Below are 22085 nucleotides of genomic sequence, written 5' to 3' on the forward strand. Positions count from 1 at the left end.
AACACCTGCTCTGCAGGGTGCATGTGAAAGGGGAGAGGATGAGTAAGCTGCAGATAAAGAAGACAGGACACAGGGGGTCTGTCGAAGCTCTATCCCCTGCCTTCAGCACTCACGGATCAAATCCAACTCTTAGGGAATGGTGGCCACATGCTGGGCCAGCTCCAGGCTCTGAGGATCTGAGAGTGAGTGATGTAGAGCCAGGCCTTGCCCTCGGGGAACTCTCCAGCGTACACCTCCCTCTACCCTCCCAGCGCCCTGCAAAGCTGGCGTCAATGTCATTGTTAATGCACAGAGGAGGAACCTGACTGTTAGACAGGTTCATGGGTTTTCCAGGGTTGCACGGCTTCTGGGAGACAGGTGTGACCCTGAGGACAGGGCACAGGCCAGTGTAATGCCAGGTTGGAATGAGCTGTGATCTGTGCCATGTAGAGGCCTAGGCCAAGGTGGGAGTGACTGATGACCAGGTCAGCGAGGTGGCTGAAAACACTCTTGGGTCCTCACCTGCTGGCTCCCAGGAGTCTGGAACTGCCAGGAGGGTGGTGGCAGGTCCCCCATCCTCAGCTGGGTGGGCCCGGATAGAATAACAAGGCGAGGGCACATTTCCCCGGCCATTCCCTCCAGGCGCCGCTGTGACCTGCTCGTTCCAATTTTGTGGAAATGTTTCCACACACACAGAATTGCAAGTAGCCGTGGACGTGGTGAGAGGCGTTTGGACATGGGATAGGCAGTAATTTGGAGGCAGAGCCTCCAGGACTCGCCGATGGGTTAGCTGCAGGGCTTGAGCGGGGAAGGAGAATCGAGGATGATGTGTTCAAATCAGTCCATTCACTTCCTCTGTGCCACGCCTGTGCTGGGCACTGGGAGAGACAGATGAGCACAGGAGTCCCGGCCGGGGGGAGGTGTGGGAGGAAGCCCAGAGTGTCTACTGGGAGCTGAGGGCTTGTGTCCACCTCAGCGCCATCCAGGTTCTCTGCGTGGACAAGTATAAGCTGAGCTGCCTGGAGGAGGAGCAGCTGCTCTTGATGGTGACCAGCATGTTCGGGAACGGAGACTCCTCTGGCAACGGAGAGGTGGGTGGCCTGAGGTCTGGATGGTCTAGGGAGTGTTGGGGCACAGGAGGACCCAGGAAAGTGTCTGGGGGATGCAGGACGTCCTACGGACGGCGTTTGAAACTCAGTGCTCAGGTCACTCCGAGTCACTCAGGTCATTTGCCAGCGTCTGTCGTAATTATTGCCATATGAGAGTGCCACCTCTCCTATGACATGTTTTATATATTTCTGTGAATGGCCTACTTGTTTATATTTACAACTTCATGTTTAAAGGAAACTTCTATCACTCTCACAAATGGAAAGCCAGTAAAACATAAATTCTATGAAAACAAAACGAAGTCAATGAATTTTAGCTGGATACTATTCCCTGACCAAGGCCTGCTGGAGGTGGTAAAACCGGGGTTTGAATTGAGATGTGCCAAGCTTCTGAGTTTCTTCTCCTTCCCCCACACCAGGGCTCCTGAGTACTGCATTACTGACATCAGGGGCCAGACAGTTCTTTGTGACGGGGGCTGTCCTGCGCCTGGCAGGATGTTTAGCAGCTTCTCTGGCCTCCACCCACTGGAAGCCAAGGGAATTCAGAAGAAGCTCCTCATTCTCCCATTTCATCCTCAGGACAATATATGACATAAATGTTATATCTTTTATTTTATAAATGAACAAAATGCGTCTCAGAAAGGTTTAAGTGAGTTACCTGAGAACACACCGACAGCAAGAGGTAGAACTAGAAAGTGAACACAGGTGTCCACATGGGACAACAAAATAGTTCAGGTTCCAGCTTCCTTTGAGTCTCTCATTCCAACAATTACCATCGTCTGGATATGAGCTGAAGTACAGGAAACCTGGGGCTGAACTCTCCTCCCATCAGGCCTAGGAGCCCAGACCAGAAACCCAGCCCATGGTCTCCCAGTCATCAGGCCACTGGAGTGAGCTGGCATCCACACTAGCCTGGTTTCCCAAAGCTAAAGGGATGCCAGTCTCACTGCGGAAGAACAAAATGAAAGGCATTTGCTTCTCCTGCAGGCTGCCAGGATTTCACACAGATTCCTTTTCTTGCTTTCCTCTCCTACAGCAGAAAACAGAGTGGTGCACCCCCTCCCAGTGTCCCGAGGCTTTGCTGCCAGTTCTCTAATTTCTCCCACTCTCGCAGTGCACCCTACCCGCGTCTCCCTGGCAACCTTTCTGCTCTATCCCCTCGACACCTGGATCAGAACACCTGTGAGGCCGCTTATCAAGCTACATCCCAAATGATCATTCCTGTGTCCTCAGCCAGTGCCCAGGCCCAACTTGCTCTCCGGGGGTGACTTTCTTTTCTGCCCAATATGGTTTCATCATCTGTAAATTGGGGATAATTAAAGTCTTGATCCTGATATTTGACTCTCAAAGCAGAAGTAGCAAGCTCAGCCAAGTCACGTAAACAAGAGGAGACGTTCCTTGTGAACCAAGAGGGCACTGGTCACCAGGGCCGCTCCTTCTTCTCCCAGGGCTCTCCACCCGCCCTCAGCTCAGCGGAAGAGGAGACTCAGGCTGTGCTTCTGCGCAGCTGGGATAACATAGGTACCTAGTCCTCGACCCTGCGACTTTAACAGTTTCCTACCGTGGCTCAGTTCTACAGCTTCAGTGACACAAGGTGACTTTTGCTCAAAATAGCTTTTGACAGGTTAAGTTAGTCCTCTGCCACTCTAAGTCTGCATAGAACAGTTCTAAGTAAGAGATGTTTATTCCTCTGATCCCGAGGAAGGGAGGAAAAGGCAATGACATTAACCGCGTGTTGGACTTCAGCCTCTGGAAAACCCTGGTACTGGCTGCTGCCAGTGCAACCTGGTATAGCGTCACAAACATCAAGTGATGCCAGGAGGCCCTGCTTCATTCAGGGAGCAGGGAGTCGGGATAGGCTTGCACACCTGTTCTTATTCAGCTGAGACACTTCCTCTTTACCTATTTCTGGGTGAGAACCAGCACCATTTCCCTGGTGACAGGGGCCCCAGCTAGGAACCATACAGGGTAGGATGCTACCCTACCCTAGACACCCAGCAGGGAAAATGCCATTTTGCAGATGCAGGAGTGGTTAGAGTTTGAAATGGTCATGCTGGACTGCAACACCACGTGGGTCCTCAAATGATTATGAGTTTCTGCCCTCAGGCACATAAGGCCCCAGCAGAAGCAACCTGAGAGTGGACCTGAAACGGCATGGCTATGTGTGTCTGCTGGGGAATCATAGAGAAGGTTTCTGTTCAACATGGACCTCAGGGCCAAGTGAGCCTGGCTCCAATCCCAGCACCGCCACTCACAAACCTTGACTGTCAGCAAATCACTTATGTTCTCTGAGTTCCAGCTCCCTTGTTTCTCTAATGGGAACTGGATATCTCATTATAACCTCTCTTTTGTGCAACTGGCACACATGAGTTGCTTGCTAAGTGTGAAAATCCGTCTTCTCCCTCTGTTTCCCTGCTGATCAACAGCTGTGGCCGAAAGCTGACTTTAGCCAAAAGCTAAATGTTTGCAAAAATTTAATATACATTTATATTAAATATAGAAATAGAAACAAAAGGGCTAAATCTGCCTATGTTACAGGATCTCAGTTAACGTTAAGGGCTCAAAAGACCTGGGTCAATTACATAGTCTCTTTCTCTGCCAAGCCCATTAAACAGCCCCTAAAATAAAGGCTATGGGTCTTGGGTTCTCCCAAAATTTTGAGAAATAAAGAGGGGGCCTCTGTGCTGGGTTGTGTGAATTGCACCTCTCACCTGACAGTGGCTTGTGGTGTCCCTAGAGCCTAAAAGCTACATGATGCTCCCTGGGAAGTGGCTGCTTTCTGACTGGTATGCTTGGATCTGTGCCATGGACAGTCATTGGTGGCCCAGAAATCCGTACTTATTTCAGGCTGGTCCAACTCCAAAAAAAAAAAGAAAAAAAAAATGTGTTCACTCTACCATTGTTCTCCTCTTCTCTGAGCTTCCCTTTCTCAGTTTCATGCTGAAACGCCAAGACTCACAAATATCACCTTCTCCTACGCCAACAAAATGCACAATGATGTAACCCCAAAGTCTTCCGGCCTCACCAGCCTGTAGGGAGGAATGAAATTACATCTGAAACACAGCATGGGCTGCCACTCCCTGAATGTAATATGACTATGGTATTCCACAACTGTAACACCGCCATTCTTTCATAAAATATTCATAGTTGTTCCACGGCGGGCAAATCTATGCTAGCCTACCCCCAAAGTACAATGAACCTGAGAGGCAGAAGAAAGCCACTGACAAATCCTATGTCTTAGAAAGTGGCTAGGCGCGGTGGCTCACGCCTGTAATACCAGCACTTTGGGAGACCGAGGCAGGCAGATCACCTGAGGTTGTGAGTTCGAGACCAGCCCGACCAACATGGAGAAACCCCATCTCTACTAAAAATGCAAAAATGTAGCCAGGCGTGGTGGCACATGACTGTGGTCCCAGCTACTCGGGAGGCTGAGGCAGGAGAATCACTTGAACCCAGGAAGCGGAGGTTGCAGTGAGCCGAGATCACGCCATTGCACTCCAGCTTGGGCAACAAGAGAAAAACTCCATCTGAAAAAAACAAAACAAAACAAACCAACAAAACAACAACAACAACAAAAGTAATATTTAATAGGGACTTACAAACAGAAGCCGTGTCAGTGTCTGGTGGTGGAGAGATGAGATCGTGGATCCCTGCACCATTACCCTGCAGACCCAGGGCTGATATACCACAGGGAAAGGGTATACATGATTCAGAAGTGATGTGTAGGACAATTAAAGTATGATAACAGCAAAGCTGGTTTACCCTGAGAGCAGGATTTACAGTAAGTATGTGATCTTACACAAGGAATAACAGACAAACTGGAAATCTTAATGATCTTCCCAGAGCAGAGGTTAATCTGAAGTCAACATGGCAGATTAGCATCCAACGTGGAGTTGCTTTGGCCTCCACATAGCGACTTCAAGAAATTAAGAATCCCCAAAAGTAGCCACTGTCTTTAGGAGTACAGTGGAGGGCGGCAGCAGTGGTGGTCGTGGTGGTGTTGGTAGAAGAAAGAGGTTAGACTGACTTGTCAAAGTGATGCAACTAATGAGAATCCGCATTGTCTTAATCAGCTGCTGCAACAAAATTTAATTGTCCCAAACCTCAGTGGCTTGAAATAACAATCGTTCCTATGAATCTGTCAGTCAGCTAGAGGATCAGAAGGGGGTCAGCTGATTTTTTGGTCAGCTAGGGGGTCAGAAATCCAAATCTTACTGGTTTAACTGATTATTCCTTTTTTTTTTTTTTTTTTTTTTTTTAGACGGAGTCTTGCTCTGTCTCCCAGGCTGGAGTGCAGTGGCTCGATCTCCACTCACTGCAAGCTCCGCCGCCTCCTGGGTTCATGCTTTTCTCCTGCCTCAGCCTCCCTAGAAGCTGGAACTACTGGCACCAGCCACCACGCCCGGCTAAATTTTTTGTATTTTTGGTAGAGATGGGTTTTCACCATGTTTGCCAGGACGGTCTCTACCTACTGACCTCGTGATCCGCCTGCCTCGGCCTCCCAAAGTGCTGGGATTACAGGCGTGAGCCACCGCGCCCGGCCCTAACCTCACTTTTAATCCATAACTATATTGTGCCCTTCCTCTTCCTCAATACTGGTGAGATCTGCCTATCTCTCTCCATGTCCACTGTTACCCTACTTAAAGCCAGCATCGCCTTTCATCAGGACCACTTCAGTCACTTCCTAAATGTAGTAGTCACCCAGTTATCCATGGGAGAAACATTCTAAGAACCCCAGTGGATGTCTGAAATGACAAATGGTACTGAGCACTTAATTCTGTTTTTTGCTATACACACATACCTATAAAAAATGTTAATTTACAAATTAGGCACAGTAAGAGATTAGTAACAATTATAAAATAGAACAGGCCGGGTGTAGTGGCTCACACTTATAATCCTAGGACTCTGGCAGGCCAAGGCGGGCAGATCACCTGAAGTCAGGAGTTCGAGACCAGCCTGGCCAATGCGGTGAAACCCCATCTCTACTAAAAATACAAAAATATTAGCTGAATGTGGTGGCTCACGCCTGCAGTCCCAGCTAAACAGGAGGCTAAGGCAGAAACGTCAATTGAACCCGGGAGGTTGCAGTGAGCCAAGATCGTGTCACAGCACTCCAGCCCGGGTGACAGAGACTCCACCTCAAAAAAATTTTTAAAGATTAAAAACCTGAGACTGGGCAATTTATAAAGATAAGAGGTTTAATTGACTCACAGTTCCACATGGCTGAGAAGGCCTCAGGAAACTTTCAATCACGGTGGGAGGGGAAGCAAGCACGTCTTACATGGCAGCAAGCAAGAGAAAGAGAATCTGTATGTAGGAAAAAACTGCCACTTTCAAAACCATCAGATCTCAAGAGAATTCACTCACTGTCATGAGAACAGGATGGGGGAAACTGCCCCTATTATCCAGTCACCTCCCTCCTTCAACACATTGGGATTACAATTCCAGATGAGATTTGGGTGGGGATACACAGCCAAACCCTATCAGTAATGTACAATAATGTCTCAGGCTTTCACATTCACTCACCACTTACTAACTGACTCACCCAGAGCAACTTCTAGTCCTGCAAGCTTCATTCATGGTAAAGTCCAATACAAGTGCATTTTTTTTTTTCTTTCATACCATTATTTTAGCTGTACCTTTTCTATGTTTGAAAACACAAATACTTACCATTATGTTAAGTTGCTTGCGGGATTCACTAATGAAATGTACAAGTTTGCAGCCTAGGAGCAATAGGCTATACCATGTAGCCTAGGTATGTAGTAGGCTATACAATATAGCTTTGTTTGAGAACATTCTAAGTTGATTGTGCAATGACAAAATCACCTAATGAGGTATTTCTAAGAACATACCTCCCTCCTGCATTACACAACACGTGATTCTACCTCACTGTACTCTACTCACCTATTTTCAGAGGGGTTGACCATGGGGAACTAAAATCAAGGAAAGAAAAACAGAAGATAATGGAAAATGACTGTACTCTCTTAATATTCACTCTAACCAACTATCACCAATCTGCAGAATGAACTTTTCACAACAAAACGAACTTCAGAAATGCAAATCCAAACATACCACTGCCCACGTAAAAACACTTCAATAGGCCGGGCACCCTGGCTGAAACTTGTAGTCTCAGCACTTTGGGAGGTCGAGGCGGGAGGATCACGAGGTCAAGAGATCGAGATCATCGTGGCCAACATGGTGAAACCCCGTCTCTACTACAAATACAAAAAATCATCTGGGTGTGGTGGTGCGCACCTGTAGTTCCAGCTTCTTGGGAGGCTGAGGCAGGAGAATCAGTTGAAACTGGAAGGCAGAGATTGCACTGAACCGAGATCATACCACTGCACTCCAGTCTGGGCAACAAGAGCTAAACTGTGTCTCAAAAAAAAAAAGAAAAAAAAATTACAGAGCCTATTGATAAAGTTTGGATATTTGTGTCTCCAAATCTCGTGTAAAAATATATTTCCAATGTTGAAGGTAGAGCCTAGCAAAAGATGTTTGCGTAATGGGGACAGATCCCTCATGAATGTCTTGGTATTTTCCTTGAGTGAGTTTCTTGCTGGTGTTAGTTCACGTGAGATCTGATTGGTAAAAGGAGCCGGCCATCTTGCTCCCTTCTCTCACCAGGTGACACTCCTGGTCCCCATTCCCACTCCCCCATGAGTAAAAGTTTCCTCAGCCCAACGGTGTTGGTGGTATGCTTGTACAGCCGACAGAACTGTGAACCAAATAAATCTCTTTTCTTTATATTAATAATCTACCAGTTTCAGATATTCCTTTACAGCAACACAAAACAGATGGATACCGCTATATTTCTTGCCTTTCAGTATTTCACCCTCTTGATTTTCTATTACCTCCTTGGCAGCACCTTTCTGATCACTCTATCAAACCTTTAAATGGTGACGTTCCTCAGGTCTCTGGCCTAAGATGTCATCTTATTTCACGTGAAGCACTAGGCAATCTTATTCATTGTCCAAATTTCCATTACCAAGTAAATTATAAAAATAGAACAGAGAATCCCAAATTTTATCTATTTGTATCTGTCCTCAGGTTCAGGTATAAAACTATACATGCTACATAAACACTTTATTTTATTTTATTTTGCGATGGAGTCTCGCTCTGTTGCCCCAGCTGGAGTGCAGTGGCTCACTGCAACCTTCACCCCCAGGGTTCAAGCAATTCTCCTGCCTCAGCCTCCCAAGGAGCTGGGATTACAGGTGTGTACCACCACTTCCATCTAACTTTTTCTATTTTTAGTAGAGATGGGGTTTCATCATGTTGCCCAGATTGGTCTCAAACTCCTGGCCTCAAGTGATCCACCCACCTCAGCCTCCAAAAGTGCTAGGATTACAGGCGTGAACCACCACACTCAGCCTACATAGACACTTGAAATGCTCCACAATTTATGACAAAACCTGCTCTTCCTGCTCTTTCCATATATTGGTAATGATATTTTCAATGACACACTGCTCATGCAAGATACCTAGTATACATAATCTGTGACCACTTCATACCTTACTCCCTAACCTCACTTTTTTTTTCTTTTTTTTTTCTTGAGAGGGAGTCTCGCTCTATCGCCCAGGCTGGAGGGCAGTGGCGTGATCTTGGCTCACTGCAAGCTCCGCCTCCCAGGTTCATACCATTCTGATCACATGAAATATCATCATAATTGTTTTAAAGGACTTGTGTGCTAATTCTATTTTCTGTTTCATTTCAAAATTAGTTTGTTTTTTGTTTCATTGTGGAGCGTAATTTCCTGCTTCTACGTAAGTCTTATAAATTTTGATTGACTTTTTAGCCAGTGTGAATTTTACCTTGTTTTCTCATTTCTCTAGTTTTGTTTGCCTTTTAAAAATATTTGTGGACTTTGTTCTGTGGTATTATTCAGTTGCTTGAAAACAGTTTCTTCTGTTGGGTCTTTTATGTTTTCTTTGATTAGACCAGGGCTGTGTTTAGGGTTAACTTTTTCTTCCTTCTGAAGCCTTTTCTTTCCTAGTACTCCGATGTCATATCTCCAATGTGATGTAAATTACATCACATCATTTCCTTTTGGATTTTAGGTACGGGTACTATTCACATCCTATGTCAGTTCTGGATGCTATTACCTCTAATTCTTTTGGTGATTTCTCACCTTGCCCTCGGATAGCTTCTTTACATTGCAAGTGCTGATTTGTCATTCAACCAAAAGTTCTAGGGTGAGCCTTTGTAGGTCTCTTCATTTCTCTCTCTCTCTCCAACTCTCTACTCAGTGCTGGTCTCCCTTGTGAGCTCTAGGCACCTTGGCCTCCTTGGACTTCCAGCTCCATTTCCTCAGCTTGCGGAGACCACGTGCTCTGCCTGCGTTCCTCCTTCCTGTTCCATGACCTGGAAACTCTCTCAAGGCAGTAAGCTGGGCATGCCTGCAGCCCGTTTGTTTTTGTCTTCCAGGGATCACTGTCTTTTGTTACTTGTCCAATATCTTCAGTGTTGTTTCATTCATTTTATTAGGTTTTTATTATTTCATACAAGGAGGCTAAATCTGGTCCCCTTAATCACTTCCTCTTGACCGGAAGTGGTAACATTGTGGTTTCAATTTACATTTTCATGAGAACTGGTGATATTGAGCACCTTTTAGCTCGTGTGTTGACCATTGGTGTGTTCTCTGTTGATGAGTTTGTTCATTTAGCCTTTAGTGTTCTTTGTTTTGTTTTTTTCATCTATTTGAGTTGCCGAAGGTGTTTATATGTCCTAAATACTCATCTTTTGTTAGATAAATGTTTTGTAAATATTTTCCCCAAGTCTATATGGTTTACCTATTTATTTTAACTGTACCTTTTGATAAGCCGAAATATTTATATCTGATAAGTTTAATTTATCAGTGTTTCTTTTGTAGTTATTGCTTGCTGTGAGCTAAGACACTTTTGCCTAACCTCCAAGTCATGAAGGCAGTTTCCTTTATTTCCTCTAAAAGGTTTTGCTTTTGCTAATTTATATTAGGTCTGTGATGCATCTGCAGTTATTTTTGTAGATCTGAGTTTTCTGCATATGGCTGTCCAGTTGTTTTTCACCATTTGTTGAAAAGAGTCTCGTTTTCTCACTGGGTTGCTTTGTGAACATCCCATGGCTGCATAAGTGGGATCTCTTTCAGAAATCTTCCTTCTGCTCCAAAAATCTGTTTGTCTAGCCCTGTTAGAGTATTCTGATTATTTTGTAACTTTACATTGTCTTGAAGTTAGAATTGCAAAGCCTAAAACCTTTTTCTTCTTTTTCGAAGTTCTGCATACTCTACGTCCTTCACATTTCCATGTCAATTTTAATAATCTCTTTTCTCTCTTCTCCAAAAATGGCTGATGGGATCATGATTGTAATTGTCTTGAATCTGCTGATCAGTTTGAGGAGAATCGACATCTTAACCATTGAGTCTTAATCATTAGTATAGTATATCTCTCCATTTGTTTAGGTCTTTTGTGTTTTGTCTGAGCAGTTGTTTGTTGCTTTTAGCCTTTGGTCTTGCATGTCTTCTGTTTTTAAAATTACTTATTTTTTTTTTTTCTTTTTTTGAGATGAAGTCTCACTCTGTCGCCTAGCTGGAGTGCAGTGGCACAATCTTGGCTCACTCCATCTCCTGGATTCAAACAATTCTCCTGCCTCAGCCTCCCAAGCAGCTGGGATTACAGGTATGTACCACTAAGCCCAGCTAATTTTTATATTTTTAGTAGAGATGGGGTTTCACCATGTTGGCCAGGCTGGTCAACTCCTGACCTCAAATGATCTGCCTGCTTCAGCCTCCCAAAGTGCTGGGATTATAGGCCTGAGCCGCCACGCCTGGCCTAAAATTATTTTTATTTTTAAGTATTTGGTCCTTTTTTGATGATATTTGTATTTTAAAATATTGAATACATTTTTCAGCAATTATAAAGTATTATAAAATTTTCTAACTTTTTGTTGGAAATTGAATTTTTGTATATTGACCTGTTTCTTACAACCCTACTGAGGTCCTATTAGTTCCACTAGTTTTTTAGGTAGATTTCTTAGATTTTCTAATAGATGATTGTCATAAAACACAATTTTCTCTCTTTTTTCCCACTGTAATTCCTTTTCTTCTCTTTCCTTACAGAACGGACTTAATCTTGTTTTCATTTTTCGAGGAGAGCATTCAGTGTCACACCATTAATTATAAGTCAGCTGTAGGGGTTTTATTGATGAACTTTGTCAGATTGTTTTCAAATATAGGTTTTATTACTATTTAGATATGACAAGGGCAACAGAAGCCCACATGACTCCCATTGAAAAGACAGTTACAGTCACAGATCCCAAGAGGAATAGTCATGCCATGCCATGGAGAATACACAGTTGAGTAAGGTCTAGCCCTCGCTTCCTGAGAGTCGATGTCATGAATGCATATTGAGTTTTCTCAAAATCTTTTTCTGTATCTATTAAGATAATGCTATATATTTAAAGATATTAATGTAAATTTCATTGTTTTATTTTCAAATGTTGTACTAAATGCCATTTGGTGTCATGGTGTATTATTATTATTTTTGGAGATGGGTACAGTGGTGCAATCTCTGCTCACTATAACCTCCGCCTCCTGGGTTCAAGTGATTCTCCTGCCTCAGCCTCCCAAGTAGCTGGGATTACAGGCACGTGCCACCATGCTCAGCTAGTTTTTTTTTTTGGAGACAGAGTTTCACCATGTTGGCCAGGCAGGTCTCCTGACCTCAAATGATCCTCCCTCCTTGGCCTCTGAAAGTGCTGGGATTACTTTCATAATCCATGTGGGCCACCGCAACTGGCCTATTCTTCTTATATATTGTTGGATTTAAGTTGCTAATAGTAAATACATCCAGCGAATTTTTTGTACTTTCAGTAGAGATGGGGTTTTACCATGTTGCCTAGGCTGTTCTTGAACTCCTAACCTCAAGTGATCCACCCGCCTCGGCCTCCCAAAGTGCTGGGATTACAAGTGAGAGCCACTGCAGCCGGACAGACTTTTATAGAAGTTTTATGGTTATAAATGGTTATATAAAATATATTTGTACATATATTTTCATGTCTTGAAGATAAAGTATATAAATGATATAAAGGACACAAAGGTAATTTATAAATGCTATATCTTATATTATTTGCTTTGGCTCTCTAGAAGTGAAGTAATTATATTGAATTTTTTCTCGATTCTTATTGCTTAATTGCTGTCCAAAAGAATAGGATTATGGTGGCATCGAAATTATATAAAAATGAATATTGAGGGTTTTTTTTTTTTTTTTTTTTTTTTTGACAGAGTCTCTCTTTGTCGCCCAGGCTGGAGTGCAGTGGCGTGATCTCACCTCACTGCGGCCTCTGCCTCCTGGGTTCAAGTGATTCTCCTGCCTCAGCCTCCGAGTAGCTGGGATTACAGGTGCCTGTCACTACGCCTGGCTATTTTTTTTTTTTCTTTGAGATGGAGTCCTGCTCTGTCACCAGGCTGCAGTGCAGTGGTGCAATCTCAACTCACTACAACCTCCGCCTCCTAGGTTCAAGTGATTCTCCTGCCTCAGCCTCCGAGTAGCTGGGAGTACAGGAAAGCACCACCATACCCAGCTAATTTTTGTATTTTTTGTAAAGACGGGGTTTCACCATGTCGGCCAGGATGGTCTCGATCTCTTGACCTTGTGATCCACCTGCCTTGGCCTCCCAGAGTGCTGGGTTTACAGGTATGAGCCACTGTGCCCAGCTTAAGTTTTGTATTTTTGGTAGTGACGGGGTTTCGCCATGTTCACCAGGCTTGTTTTGAACTTCTGATCTTATGTCATCTGCCCACCTTGGTCTCCCAGAATGCTGGAATTACAGGCATGAGCCATCGAATCTGGCCTATTTTTGAAAATTAAAATTTTTCTTTCTTTTTTTTTTCATTACAGCAGCAATGGGATGTTTGTGGTTTTGTTCCTTTTATCCCTTCATCACGTAGTTTTTTAGTTAGTGCGCCTGGAGACTGTGCCTGATGTTAGGGGTAGCTACAGCCATAAAATGGAGTTTATAATCTAGCAGAAGAGTTAACTTAATTGCATAAATAGTTAATTGTAATTGTAATATATCCCAAGAAGAAAAGCATAGGTAAATCATCATATGGCACCTGACCTCATCTGGAGATTTAGCGACATTGTCTTTGATGAAGTGACTTTAAGCAAGGACCAGAGGGATACATAGCAGTTATCCAGCTGCAAAAGAGGGTACACTGAATAATAATATTCCCTTTAGAGTAAAAACAACCCATTAAAAGCCTTTGAAGTGGGAATGAGCTCTGGAGAATTTATAGAATTGAAAGAAGAAAAAGCCAGTGTTGCCCATAAAATGAAATGTTGGAAGGAGGGAAGGTTGTGGAGGTAAGAAAGGGTTATATGATATAGGGAAACTATTGAAGTAGTTTTTTTTGTTTTGTTTTGTTTTTTTGTTTTTGAGACGGAGTCTCACTCTGTCACCAGGCTGGAGTGCAGTGGTGCCATCTCGGCTCAGTGCAACTTCCTCCTTCTGGGTTCACGCCATCCTCCTGCCACAGCCTCCCAAGTAGCTGGGACTACAGGTGTGCAACACCACACCCAGATGATTTTTGTATTTGTAGTAGAGATGGGTTTTCACCACGTTGGCCATGATGGTCTCGATCTCTTGACCTCCTGATCTGCCCGCCTCAGGCTCCCAAAGTGCTGAGACTACAGGTTTCAGCCAGGATGCCCGGCCTATTGAAGTGTTTTTAAGTGGGCAGCGGTATGTTTGGATTTGCATTTCTGAAGTTCGTTTTGTTGTGAAAAGTTCATTCTGCAGATTGGTGATAGTTGGTTAGAGTGAATATTAAGAGACTACAGTCATTTTCCATTATCTTCTGTTTTTCTTTCCTTGATTTTAGTTCCCCATGGTCAACCCCTCTGAAAATAGGTGAGTAGAGTACAGTGAGGTAGAATCACGTGTTGTGTAATGCAGGAGGGAGGTATGTTCTTAGAAATACCTCATTAGGTGATTTTGTCATTGCACAATCATCTTAGAATGTTCTCAAACAACGCTATATTGTATAGCCTACTACATACCTAGGCTACATGGTATAGCCTATTGCTCCTAGGCTGCAAACTTGTACATTTCATTAGTGAATCCCGCAAGCAACTTAACATAATGGTAAGTATTTGTGTTTTCAAACATAGAAAAGGTACAGCTAAAATAATGGTATGAAAGAAAAAAAAAATGCACTTGTATTGGACTTTACCATGAATGAAGCTTGCAGGACTAGAAGTTGCTCTGGGTGAGTCAGTTAGTAAGTGGTGAGTGAATGTGAAAGCCTGAGACATTATTGTACATTACTGATAGGGTTTGGCTGTGTATCCCCACCCAAATCTCATCTGGAATTGTAATCCCAATGTGTTGAAGGAGGGAGGTGACTGGATAATAGGGGCAGTTTCCCCCATCCTGTTCTCATGACAGTGAGTGAATTCTCTTGAGATCTGATGGTTTTGAAAGTGGCAGTTTTTTCCTACATACAGATTCTCTTTCTCTTGCTTGCTGCCATGTAAGACGTGCTTGCTTCCCCTCCCACCGTGATTGAAAGTTTCCTGAGGCCTTCTCAGCCAGGTGGAGCTGTGAGTCAATTAAACCTCTTATCTTTATAAATTGCCCAGTCTCAGGTAGTTCTTTATAGCAGTGAGAGAACGGACAGCTACAACTACCGTAGACTTTATAAACATTGTGCACTTAATGTACACTACATTTAGTTTAAAAATTGCTCTGTCATGTTGCTATGGCTATCACATCACTACGTCGCTAGGCAATAGGAATTATTCAGTTCCATTTAATCTCATGGGACCACCATTGTGTATGTGGTTGTTGTTATGCAGACTGTATTTTGAGAGAGACCACATTCACATAACTTTTTCATAGTAGATTGTTAAAATTTTTTTTTAATCTTTAAAAATTTTTTTGAGGTGGAGTCTGTCTCTGTCACCTGGGCTGGAGTGCAGTGACACGATCTTGGCTCACTGCAACCTCCCGGGTTCAATTGACGTTTCTGCCTTAGCCTCCTGCTTAGCTGGGACTACAGGCGTGAGCCACCACATTCAGCTAATATTTTTGTATTTTTAGTAGAGATGGGGTTTCACCACGTTGGCCAGGCTGGTCTCGAACTCCTGACCTCAGGTGATCTGCCCGCCTTGGCCTGCCAGAGTCCTGGGATTATAAGTGTGAGCCACTACACCCGGCCTGTTCTATTTTATAATTGTTACTAATCTCTTACTGTGCCTAATTTGTAAATTAACATTTTTTATAGGTATGTGTGTATAGCAAAAAACAGAATTAAGTGCTCAGTACCATTTGTCATTTCAGACATCCACTGGGGTTCTTAGAATGTTTCTCCCATGGATAACTGGGTGACTACTACATTTAGGAAGTGACTGAAGTGGTCCTGATGAAAGGCGATGCTGGCTTTAAGTAGGGTAACAGTGGAGATGGAGAGAGATAGGCAGATCTCACCAGTATTGAGGAAGAGGAAGGGCACAATATAGTTATGGATTAAAAGTGAGGTTAGGGCCGGGCGCGGTGGCTCACGCCTGTAATCCCAGCACTTTGGGAGGCCGAGGCAGGCGGATCACGAGGTCAGTAGATAGAGACCATCCTGGCAAACATGGTGAAAACCCGTCTCTACCAAAAATACAAAAAATTTAGCCGGGCGTGGTGGCTGGTGCCTGTAGTTCCAGCTTCTAGGGAGACTGAGGCAGGAGAAAAGCATGAACCCAGGAGGCGGCAGAGCTTGCAGTGAGTGGAGATCGAGCCACTGCACTCCAGCCTGGGAGACAGAGCAAGACTCCGTCTCAAAAAAAAAAAAAAAAAAAAAAAAAAAAAAAAAAAGGAATAACCAGTTAAACCAGTAAGATTTGGATTTCTGACCCCCTAGCTGACCAAAAAATCAGCTGACCCCCTTCTGATCCTCTAGCTGACTGACAGATTCATAGGAACGATTGTTATTTCAAGCCACTGAGGTTTGGGACAATTAACTTTTGTTGCAGCAGCTGATTAAGACAATGCGGATTCTCATTAGTTGCATCACTTTGACAAGTCAGTCTAACCTCTTTCTTCTACCAACACCACCACGACCACCACTGCTGCCGCCCTCCACTGTACTCCTAAAGACAGTGGCTACTTTTGGGGATTCTTAATTTCTTGAAGTCGCTATGTGGAGGCCAAAGCAACTCCACGTTGGATGCTAATCTGCCATGTTGACTTCAGATTAACCTCTGCTCTGGGAAGATCATTAAGATTTCCAGTTTGTCTGTTATTCCTTGTGTAAGATCACATACTTACTGTAAATCCTGCTCTCAGGGTAAACCAGCTTTGCTGTTATCATACTTTAATTGTCCTACACATCACTTCTGAATCATGTATACCCTTTCCCTGTGGTATATCAGCCCTGGGTCTGCAGGGTAATGGTGCAGGGATCCACGATCTCATCTCTCCACCACCAGACACTGACACGGCTTCTGTTTGTAAGTCCCTATTAAATGTTACTTTTGTTGTTGTTGTTGTTGTTGTTTTGTTGGTTTGGTTTGTTTTGTTTTTTTTCAGATGGAGTTTTTCTCTTGTTGCCCAAGCTGGAGTGCAATGGCGTGATCTCGGCTCACTGCAACCTCCGCTTCCCGGGTTCAAGTGATTCTCCTGCCTCAGCCTCCCGAGTAGCTGGGACCACAGTCATATGCCACCACGCCTGGCTACATTTTCGCATTTTTAGTAGAGACGGGGTTTCTCCATGTTGGTCGGGCTGGTCTCGAACTCACAACCTCAGGTGATCTGCCCGCCTCGGTCTACCAAAGTGCTGGTATTACAGGTGTGAGCCACCACGCCTAGCCACTTTCTAAGAGACAGGATTTGTCAGTGGCTTTCTTCTGCCTCTCAGGTTCATTGTACTTTGGGGGTAGGCTAGCATAGATTTGCCCTCCGTGGAACAACTATGAATATTTTATGAAAGAATGGCGGTGTTACAGTTGTGGAATACCATAGTCATATTACATTCAGGGAGTGGCAGCCCATGCTGTATTTCAGATGTAATTTCATTCCTCCCTACAGGCTGGTGAGGCCGGAAGACTTTGGGGTTACATCATTGTGCATTTTGTTGGCGTAGGAGAAGGTAATATTTGTGAGTCTTGGCGTTTCAGCATGAAACTGAGAAAGGGAAGCTCAGTGAAGAGGAGAACAATGGTAGAGTGAACACATTTTTTTTTTTTTTTTTTTTTGGAGTTGGACCAGCCTGAAATAAGTACGGATTTCTGAGCCACCAATGACTGTCCATGGCACAGATCCAAGCATACCAGTCAGAAAGCAGCCACTTCGCAGGGAGCATCATGTAGCTTTAAGCTCTAGGGACACCACAAGCCACTGTCAGGTGAGAGGTGCAATTCACACAACCCAGCACAGAGGCCCCCTCTTTATTTCTCAAAATTTTGGGAGAACCCAAGACCCATAGCCTTTATTTTAGGGTCTGTTTAATGGGCTTGGCAGAGAAAGAGACTATGTAATTGACCCAGGTCTTCTGAGCTCTTAGCATTAACTGAGATCCTGTAACATAGGCAGATTTAGCCCTTTTGTTTCTATTTCTATATTTAATATAAATGTATATTAAAATTTTGCAAACATTTAGCTTTTGGCTAAAGTCAGCTTTCGGCCACAGCTGTTGACCAGCAGGGAAACAGAGGGAGAAGAGGGATTTTCACACTTAGCAAGCAACTCATGTGTGCCAGTTGCACAAAAGAGAGGTTATAGTGAGATATCCAATTCCCATTAGAGAAACAAGGGAGCTGGAACTCAGAGAACATAAGTGATTTGCTGACAGTCAAGGTTTGTGAGTGGCGGTGCTGGGATTGGAGCCAGGCTCACTTGGCCCTGAGGTCCATGTTGAACAGAAACCTTCTCTATGATTCCCCAGCAGACACACATAGCCATGCCGTTTCAGGTCCACTCTCAGGTTGCTTCTGCTGGGGCCTTATGTGCCTGAGGGCAGAAACTCATAATCATTTGAGGACCCACGTGGTGTTGCAGTCCAGCATGACCATTTCAAACTCTAACCACTCCTGCATCTGCAAAATGGCATTTTCCCTGCTGGGTGTCTAGGGTAGGGTAGCATCCTACCCTGTATGGTTCCTAGCTGGGGCCCCTGTCACCAGGGAAATGGTGCTGGTTCTCACCCAGAAATAGGTAAAGAGGAAGTGTCTCTGCTGAATAAGAACAGGTGTGCAAGCCTATCCCGACTCCCTGCTCCCTGAATGAAGCAGGGCCTCCTGGCATCGCTTGATGTTTGTGACGCTATCCCAGGTTGTACTGGCAGCAGCCAATACCAGGGTTTTCCAGAGGCTGAAGTCCAACACGCGGTTAATGTCATTGCCTTTTCCTCCCTTCCTCGGGATCAGAGGAATAAACATCTCTTACTTAGAACTGTTCTATGCAGACTTAGAGTGGCAGAGGACTAACTTAACCTGTCAAAGGCTATTTTGAGCAAAAGCCACCTTGTGTCACTGAAGCTGTAGAACTGAGTCACGGTAGGAAACTGTTAAAGTCGCAGGGTCAAGGACTAGGTACCTATGTTATCCCAGCTGCGCAGAAGCACAGCCTGAGTCTCCTCTTCCGCTGAGCCGAGGGCGGGTGGAGAGCCCTGGGAGAAGAAGGAGCGGCCCTGGTGACCAGTGCCCTCTTGGTTCACAAGGAACGTCTCCTCTTGTTTACGTGACTTGGCTGAGCTTGCTACTTCTGCTTTGAGAGTCAAATATCAGGATCAAGACTTTAATTATCCCCAATTTACAGATGATGAAACCATATTGGGCAGAAAAGAAAGTCACCCCCGGAGAGCAAGTTGGGCCTGGGCACTGGCTGAGGACACAGGAATGATCATTTGGGATGTAGCTTGATAAGCGGCCTCACAGGTGTTCTGATCCAGGTGTTGAGGGGATAGAGCAGAAAGGTTGCCAGGGAGACGCGGGTAGGGTGCACTGCGAGAGTGGGAGAAATTAGAGAACTCACAACAAAGCCTCGGGACACTGGGAGGGGGTGCACCACTGTGTTTTCTGCTGTAGGAGAGGAAAGCAAGAAAAGGAATCTGTGTTCAATCCCGACAGCCTGCAGGAGAAGCAAATGCCCTTCATTTTGTTCTTCCGCAGTGAGACTGGCATCCCTGTAGCTTTGGGAAACCAGACTAGTGTGGATGCCAGCTCACTCCAGTGGCCTGATGACTAGGAGACCATGGGCTGGGGTTCTGGTCTGGGCTCCTAGTCCTGATGGGAGGAGAGTTCAGCCCCAGGTTTCCTGTTCTTCAGCTCGTATCCAGACGATGGTAATTGTTGGAATGAGAGACTCAAAGGAAGCTGGAACCTGAACTTTGTTGTTGTCCCATGTGGACTCCTGTGTTCACTTTCTAGTTCTACCTCTTGCTGTCTGTGTGTTCTTAGGTAACTCACTTAAACCTTTCTGAGTCTCATTTTGTTCATTTATAAAATAAAAGATATAACATTTATGTCATATATTGTCCTGAGGATGAAATGGGAGAATGAGGAGCTTTTTCTGAATTCCCTTGGCCTCCAGTGGGTGGAGGCCAGAGAAGCTGCTAAACATCCTGCCAGGCGCAGGACGGCCCCCGTCACAAAGAACTGTCTGGCCCCTGATGTCAGTAATGCAGTACTCAGGAGCCCTGGTGTGGGGGAAGGAGAAGAAACTCAGAAGCTTGGCACATCTCAATTCAAACCCCGGTTTTACCACCTCCAGCAGGCCTTGGTCAGGGAATAGTATCTAGCTACAATTCGTTGACTTCATTTTGTTTTCATAGAATTTATGTTTTACTGGCTTTCCATTTGTGAGAGTGATAGAAGTTTCCTTTAAACATGAAGTTGTAAATATAAACAAGTAGGCCATTCACAGAAATATATAAAACATGTCATAGGAAAGGTGGCACTCTCATATGGCAATAATTACGACAGACGCTGGCAAATGACCTGAGTGACCCGGAGTGACCTGAGCACTGAGTTTCAAACGCCGTCCGTAGGACGTCCTGCATCCCCCAGACCCTTCCCTGGGTCCTCCTGGGCCCCAACACTCCCTAGACCATCCAGACCTCAGGCCACCCACCTCTCCGTTGCCAGAGGAGTCTCCGTTCCCGAACATGCTGGTCACCATCAAGAGCAGCTGCTCCTCCTCCAGGCAGCTCAGCTTATACTTGTCCACGCAGAGAACCTGGATGGCGCTGAGGTGGACACAAGCCCTCAGCTCCCAGTAGACACTCTGGGCTTCCTCCCACACCTCCCCCCGGCCGGGACTCCTGTGCTCATCTGTCTCTCCCAGTGCCCAGCACAGGCGTGGCACAGAGGAAGTGAATGGACCGATTTGAACACATCATCCTCGATTCTCCTTCCCCGCTCAAGCCCTGCAGCTAACCCATCGGCGAGTCCTGGAGGCTCTGCCTCCAAATTACTGCCTATCCCATGTCCAAACGCCTCTCACCACGTCCACGGCTACGTGCAATTGTGTGTGTGTGGAAACATTTCCACAAAATTGGAATGAGCAGGTCACAGCTGCACCTGGAGGCAATGGCCGGGGAAATGTGCCCTCACCTTGTTATTCTATCCGGGCCCACCCAGCTGAGGATGGGGGACCTGCCACCACCCTCCTGGCAGTTCCGGACTCCTGGGAGCCGGCAGATGAGGACCCAAGAGTGTTTTCAGCGACTCCCATCAGTCACTCCCACCTTGGCCTAGGCCTCTACGTGGCACAGATCACAGCTCATTCTGACCTGGCATTACACTGGCCTGTGCCCTGTCCTCAGGGTCACATTCGTCCCCCAGAAGCCGTGCAACCCTGGAAAACCCATGAACCTGTCTAACAGTCAGGTTCCTCCTCTGTGCATTAACAATGACATTGACAATGACAATGACATTATTATTTAGTTAATAGGATTGTACCCACCTTAAATTGCTAATTTTTTTTAAGAGGGGAAGTCTGACTCGGTCACCCAGGCTGGAGTGCAGTGGTGCAGTCATGGCTCACTGCTTTCTGGAATTCATGGGCTCCAACAATCCTGCCTCAGCCTCCTAAGTGGGACCATAGGCACCCGCCACCATGCCAGGCTAATTTCTTTGACTTTTCTCTAGAGACAGGGTCCACCTGTGTTTCCCAGGCTGGTCCCAGACTTCTAGACTCAAGTGAACCTGAACGTCCTGCCTCGACCTCTCAAATTGCTGGGATTACAGGTGTGAGCCACCACACCCAGTCTAAATTTGTTATGTGCCATGGAACTGCAAAAGGTCATTAGAGGGGCAGTTGGATGGAAGGTGTAGGAGGCCACTGTAGTGCCTTTTCAATCTTTTATATCTAAAATAATTTCAACAGAAAACATTTATTTTAAAACATGAAGGGGGTTAATCATCTATGAGTTGAAAATACAAAGGCAGGCACACGGTGTTGTGGGAATTCAGAAAGCTGGTCACATGGCTGGGGTGCTGGGAGGGGCTGGACATGGTTGGCTTTGTGATCTGGGGGCTGGTGTGTTCCATCTGTGAAGGTCTTTCGAGCTGCACACTTTCTTAATCAATTTTCATAAGTTTAACAAAAAATAAAACGAGGACGTGAAGTTTGCTTGGGTTGTTAAGTCTCGGGAAGTTATCCAGCCATGAGCCCTGCCCCAGATGCTTCTAGAAGCCTGGAGGGAACTGAGAACTTTCCAAGTAGAGGTGACAGAGGCAAGGCCCTGAGGTGGGAGCACGCTGCTGCTCGTCCCTAGCTGTTAAGGAGCTGTCCTGGTTGGAATCAGTGCTGGGTGCAGTGCAAGGCTGGAAGTCCATGTCCACATTGTGGCTCAGTGCAGTGAAACCCAATCTCACCCCCTCCGCAGGGTGTTCCGCCTGCCAGCAGGTGGCCAGCTGGTGTTCCTGGGATACGGTGCCATTGTAGAAATTGGGTGCAAGTCTCTTGTCCGTAGACGGGGTGCCCTGTTGTAGTGGGATATCTCCTGGCCTCCCTCAGTCCTGATGGGCCTGG

General features: G+C 45.4%; 5 protein-coding genes across 5 annotated transcripts in view; 2 read left to right on the forward strand and 3 right to left on the reverse strand.

The window, feature by feature from the left end:
* LOC126939306 (TBC1 domain family member 3G-like) overlaps positions 1-22085 on the reverse strand; it is a 574604-nt gene that overhangs the window by 349731 nt on the left and 202788 nt on the right. The window lies entirely within an intron of this gene.
* LOC126939308 (C-C motif chemokine 3-like 1) overlaps positions 1-22085 on the reverse strand; it is a 332180-nt gene that overhangs the window by 270561 nt on the left and 39534 nt on the right. The window lies entirely within an intron of this gene.
* The window catches only part of LOC126939305 (TBC1 domain family member 3G-like), a 259422-nt gene that overhangs the window by 93079 nt on the left and 144258 nt on the right, over positions 1-22085 (forward strand). The gene's annotated exons all lie outside the window — the stretch shown is intronic.
* LOC126939304 (TBC1 domain family member 3G-like) overlaps positions 1-22085 on the forward strand; it is a 292702-nt gene that overhangs the window by 11906 nt on the left and 258711 nt on the right. The window lies entirely within an intron of this gene.
* Positions 21542-22085, reverse strand: part of LOC126939317 (TBC1 domain family member 3B-like) — a 203332-nt gene continuing 202788 nt past the window's right edge. Inside the window, exon 15 of the mRNA XM_050764551.1 lies at positions 21542-21987. Coding sequence (XP_050620508.1) covers positions 21740-21987 — 248 coding nt within the window. The 3' untranslated portion in view covers positions 21542-21739. The remainder of the gene's footprint in view (positions 21988-22085) is intronic.

The sequence above is a fragment of the Macaca thibetana genome, chromosome 16 (genome assembly GCF_024542745.1).
Source record: "Macaca thibetana thibetana isolate TM-01 chromosome 16, ASM2454274v1, whole genome shotgun sequence".
Lineage (NCBI taxonomy): Eukaryota > Metazoa > Chordata > Mammalia > Primates > Cercopithecidae > Macaca > Macaca thibetana.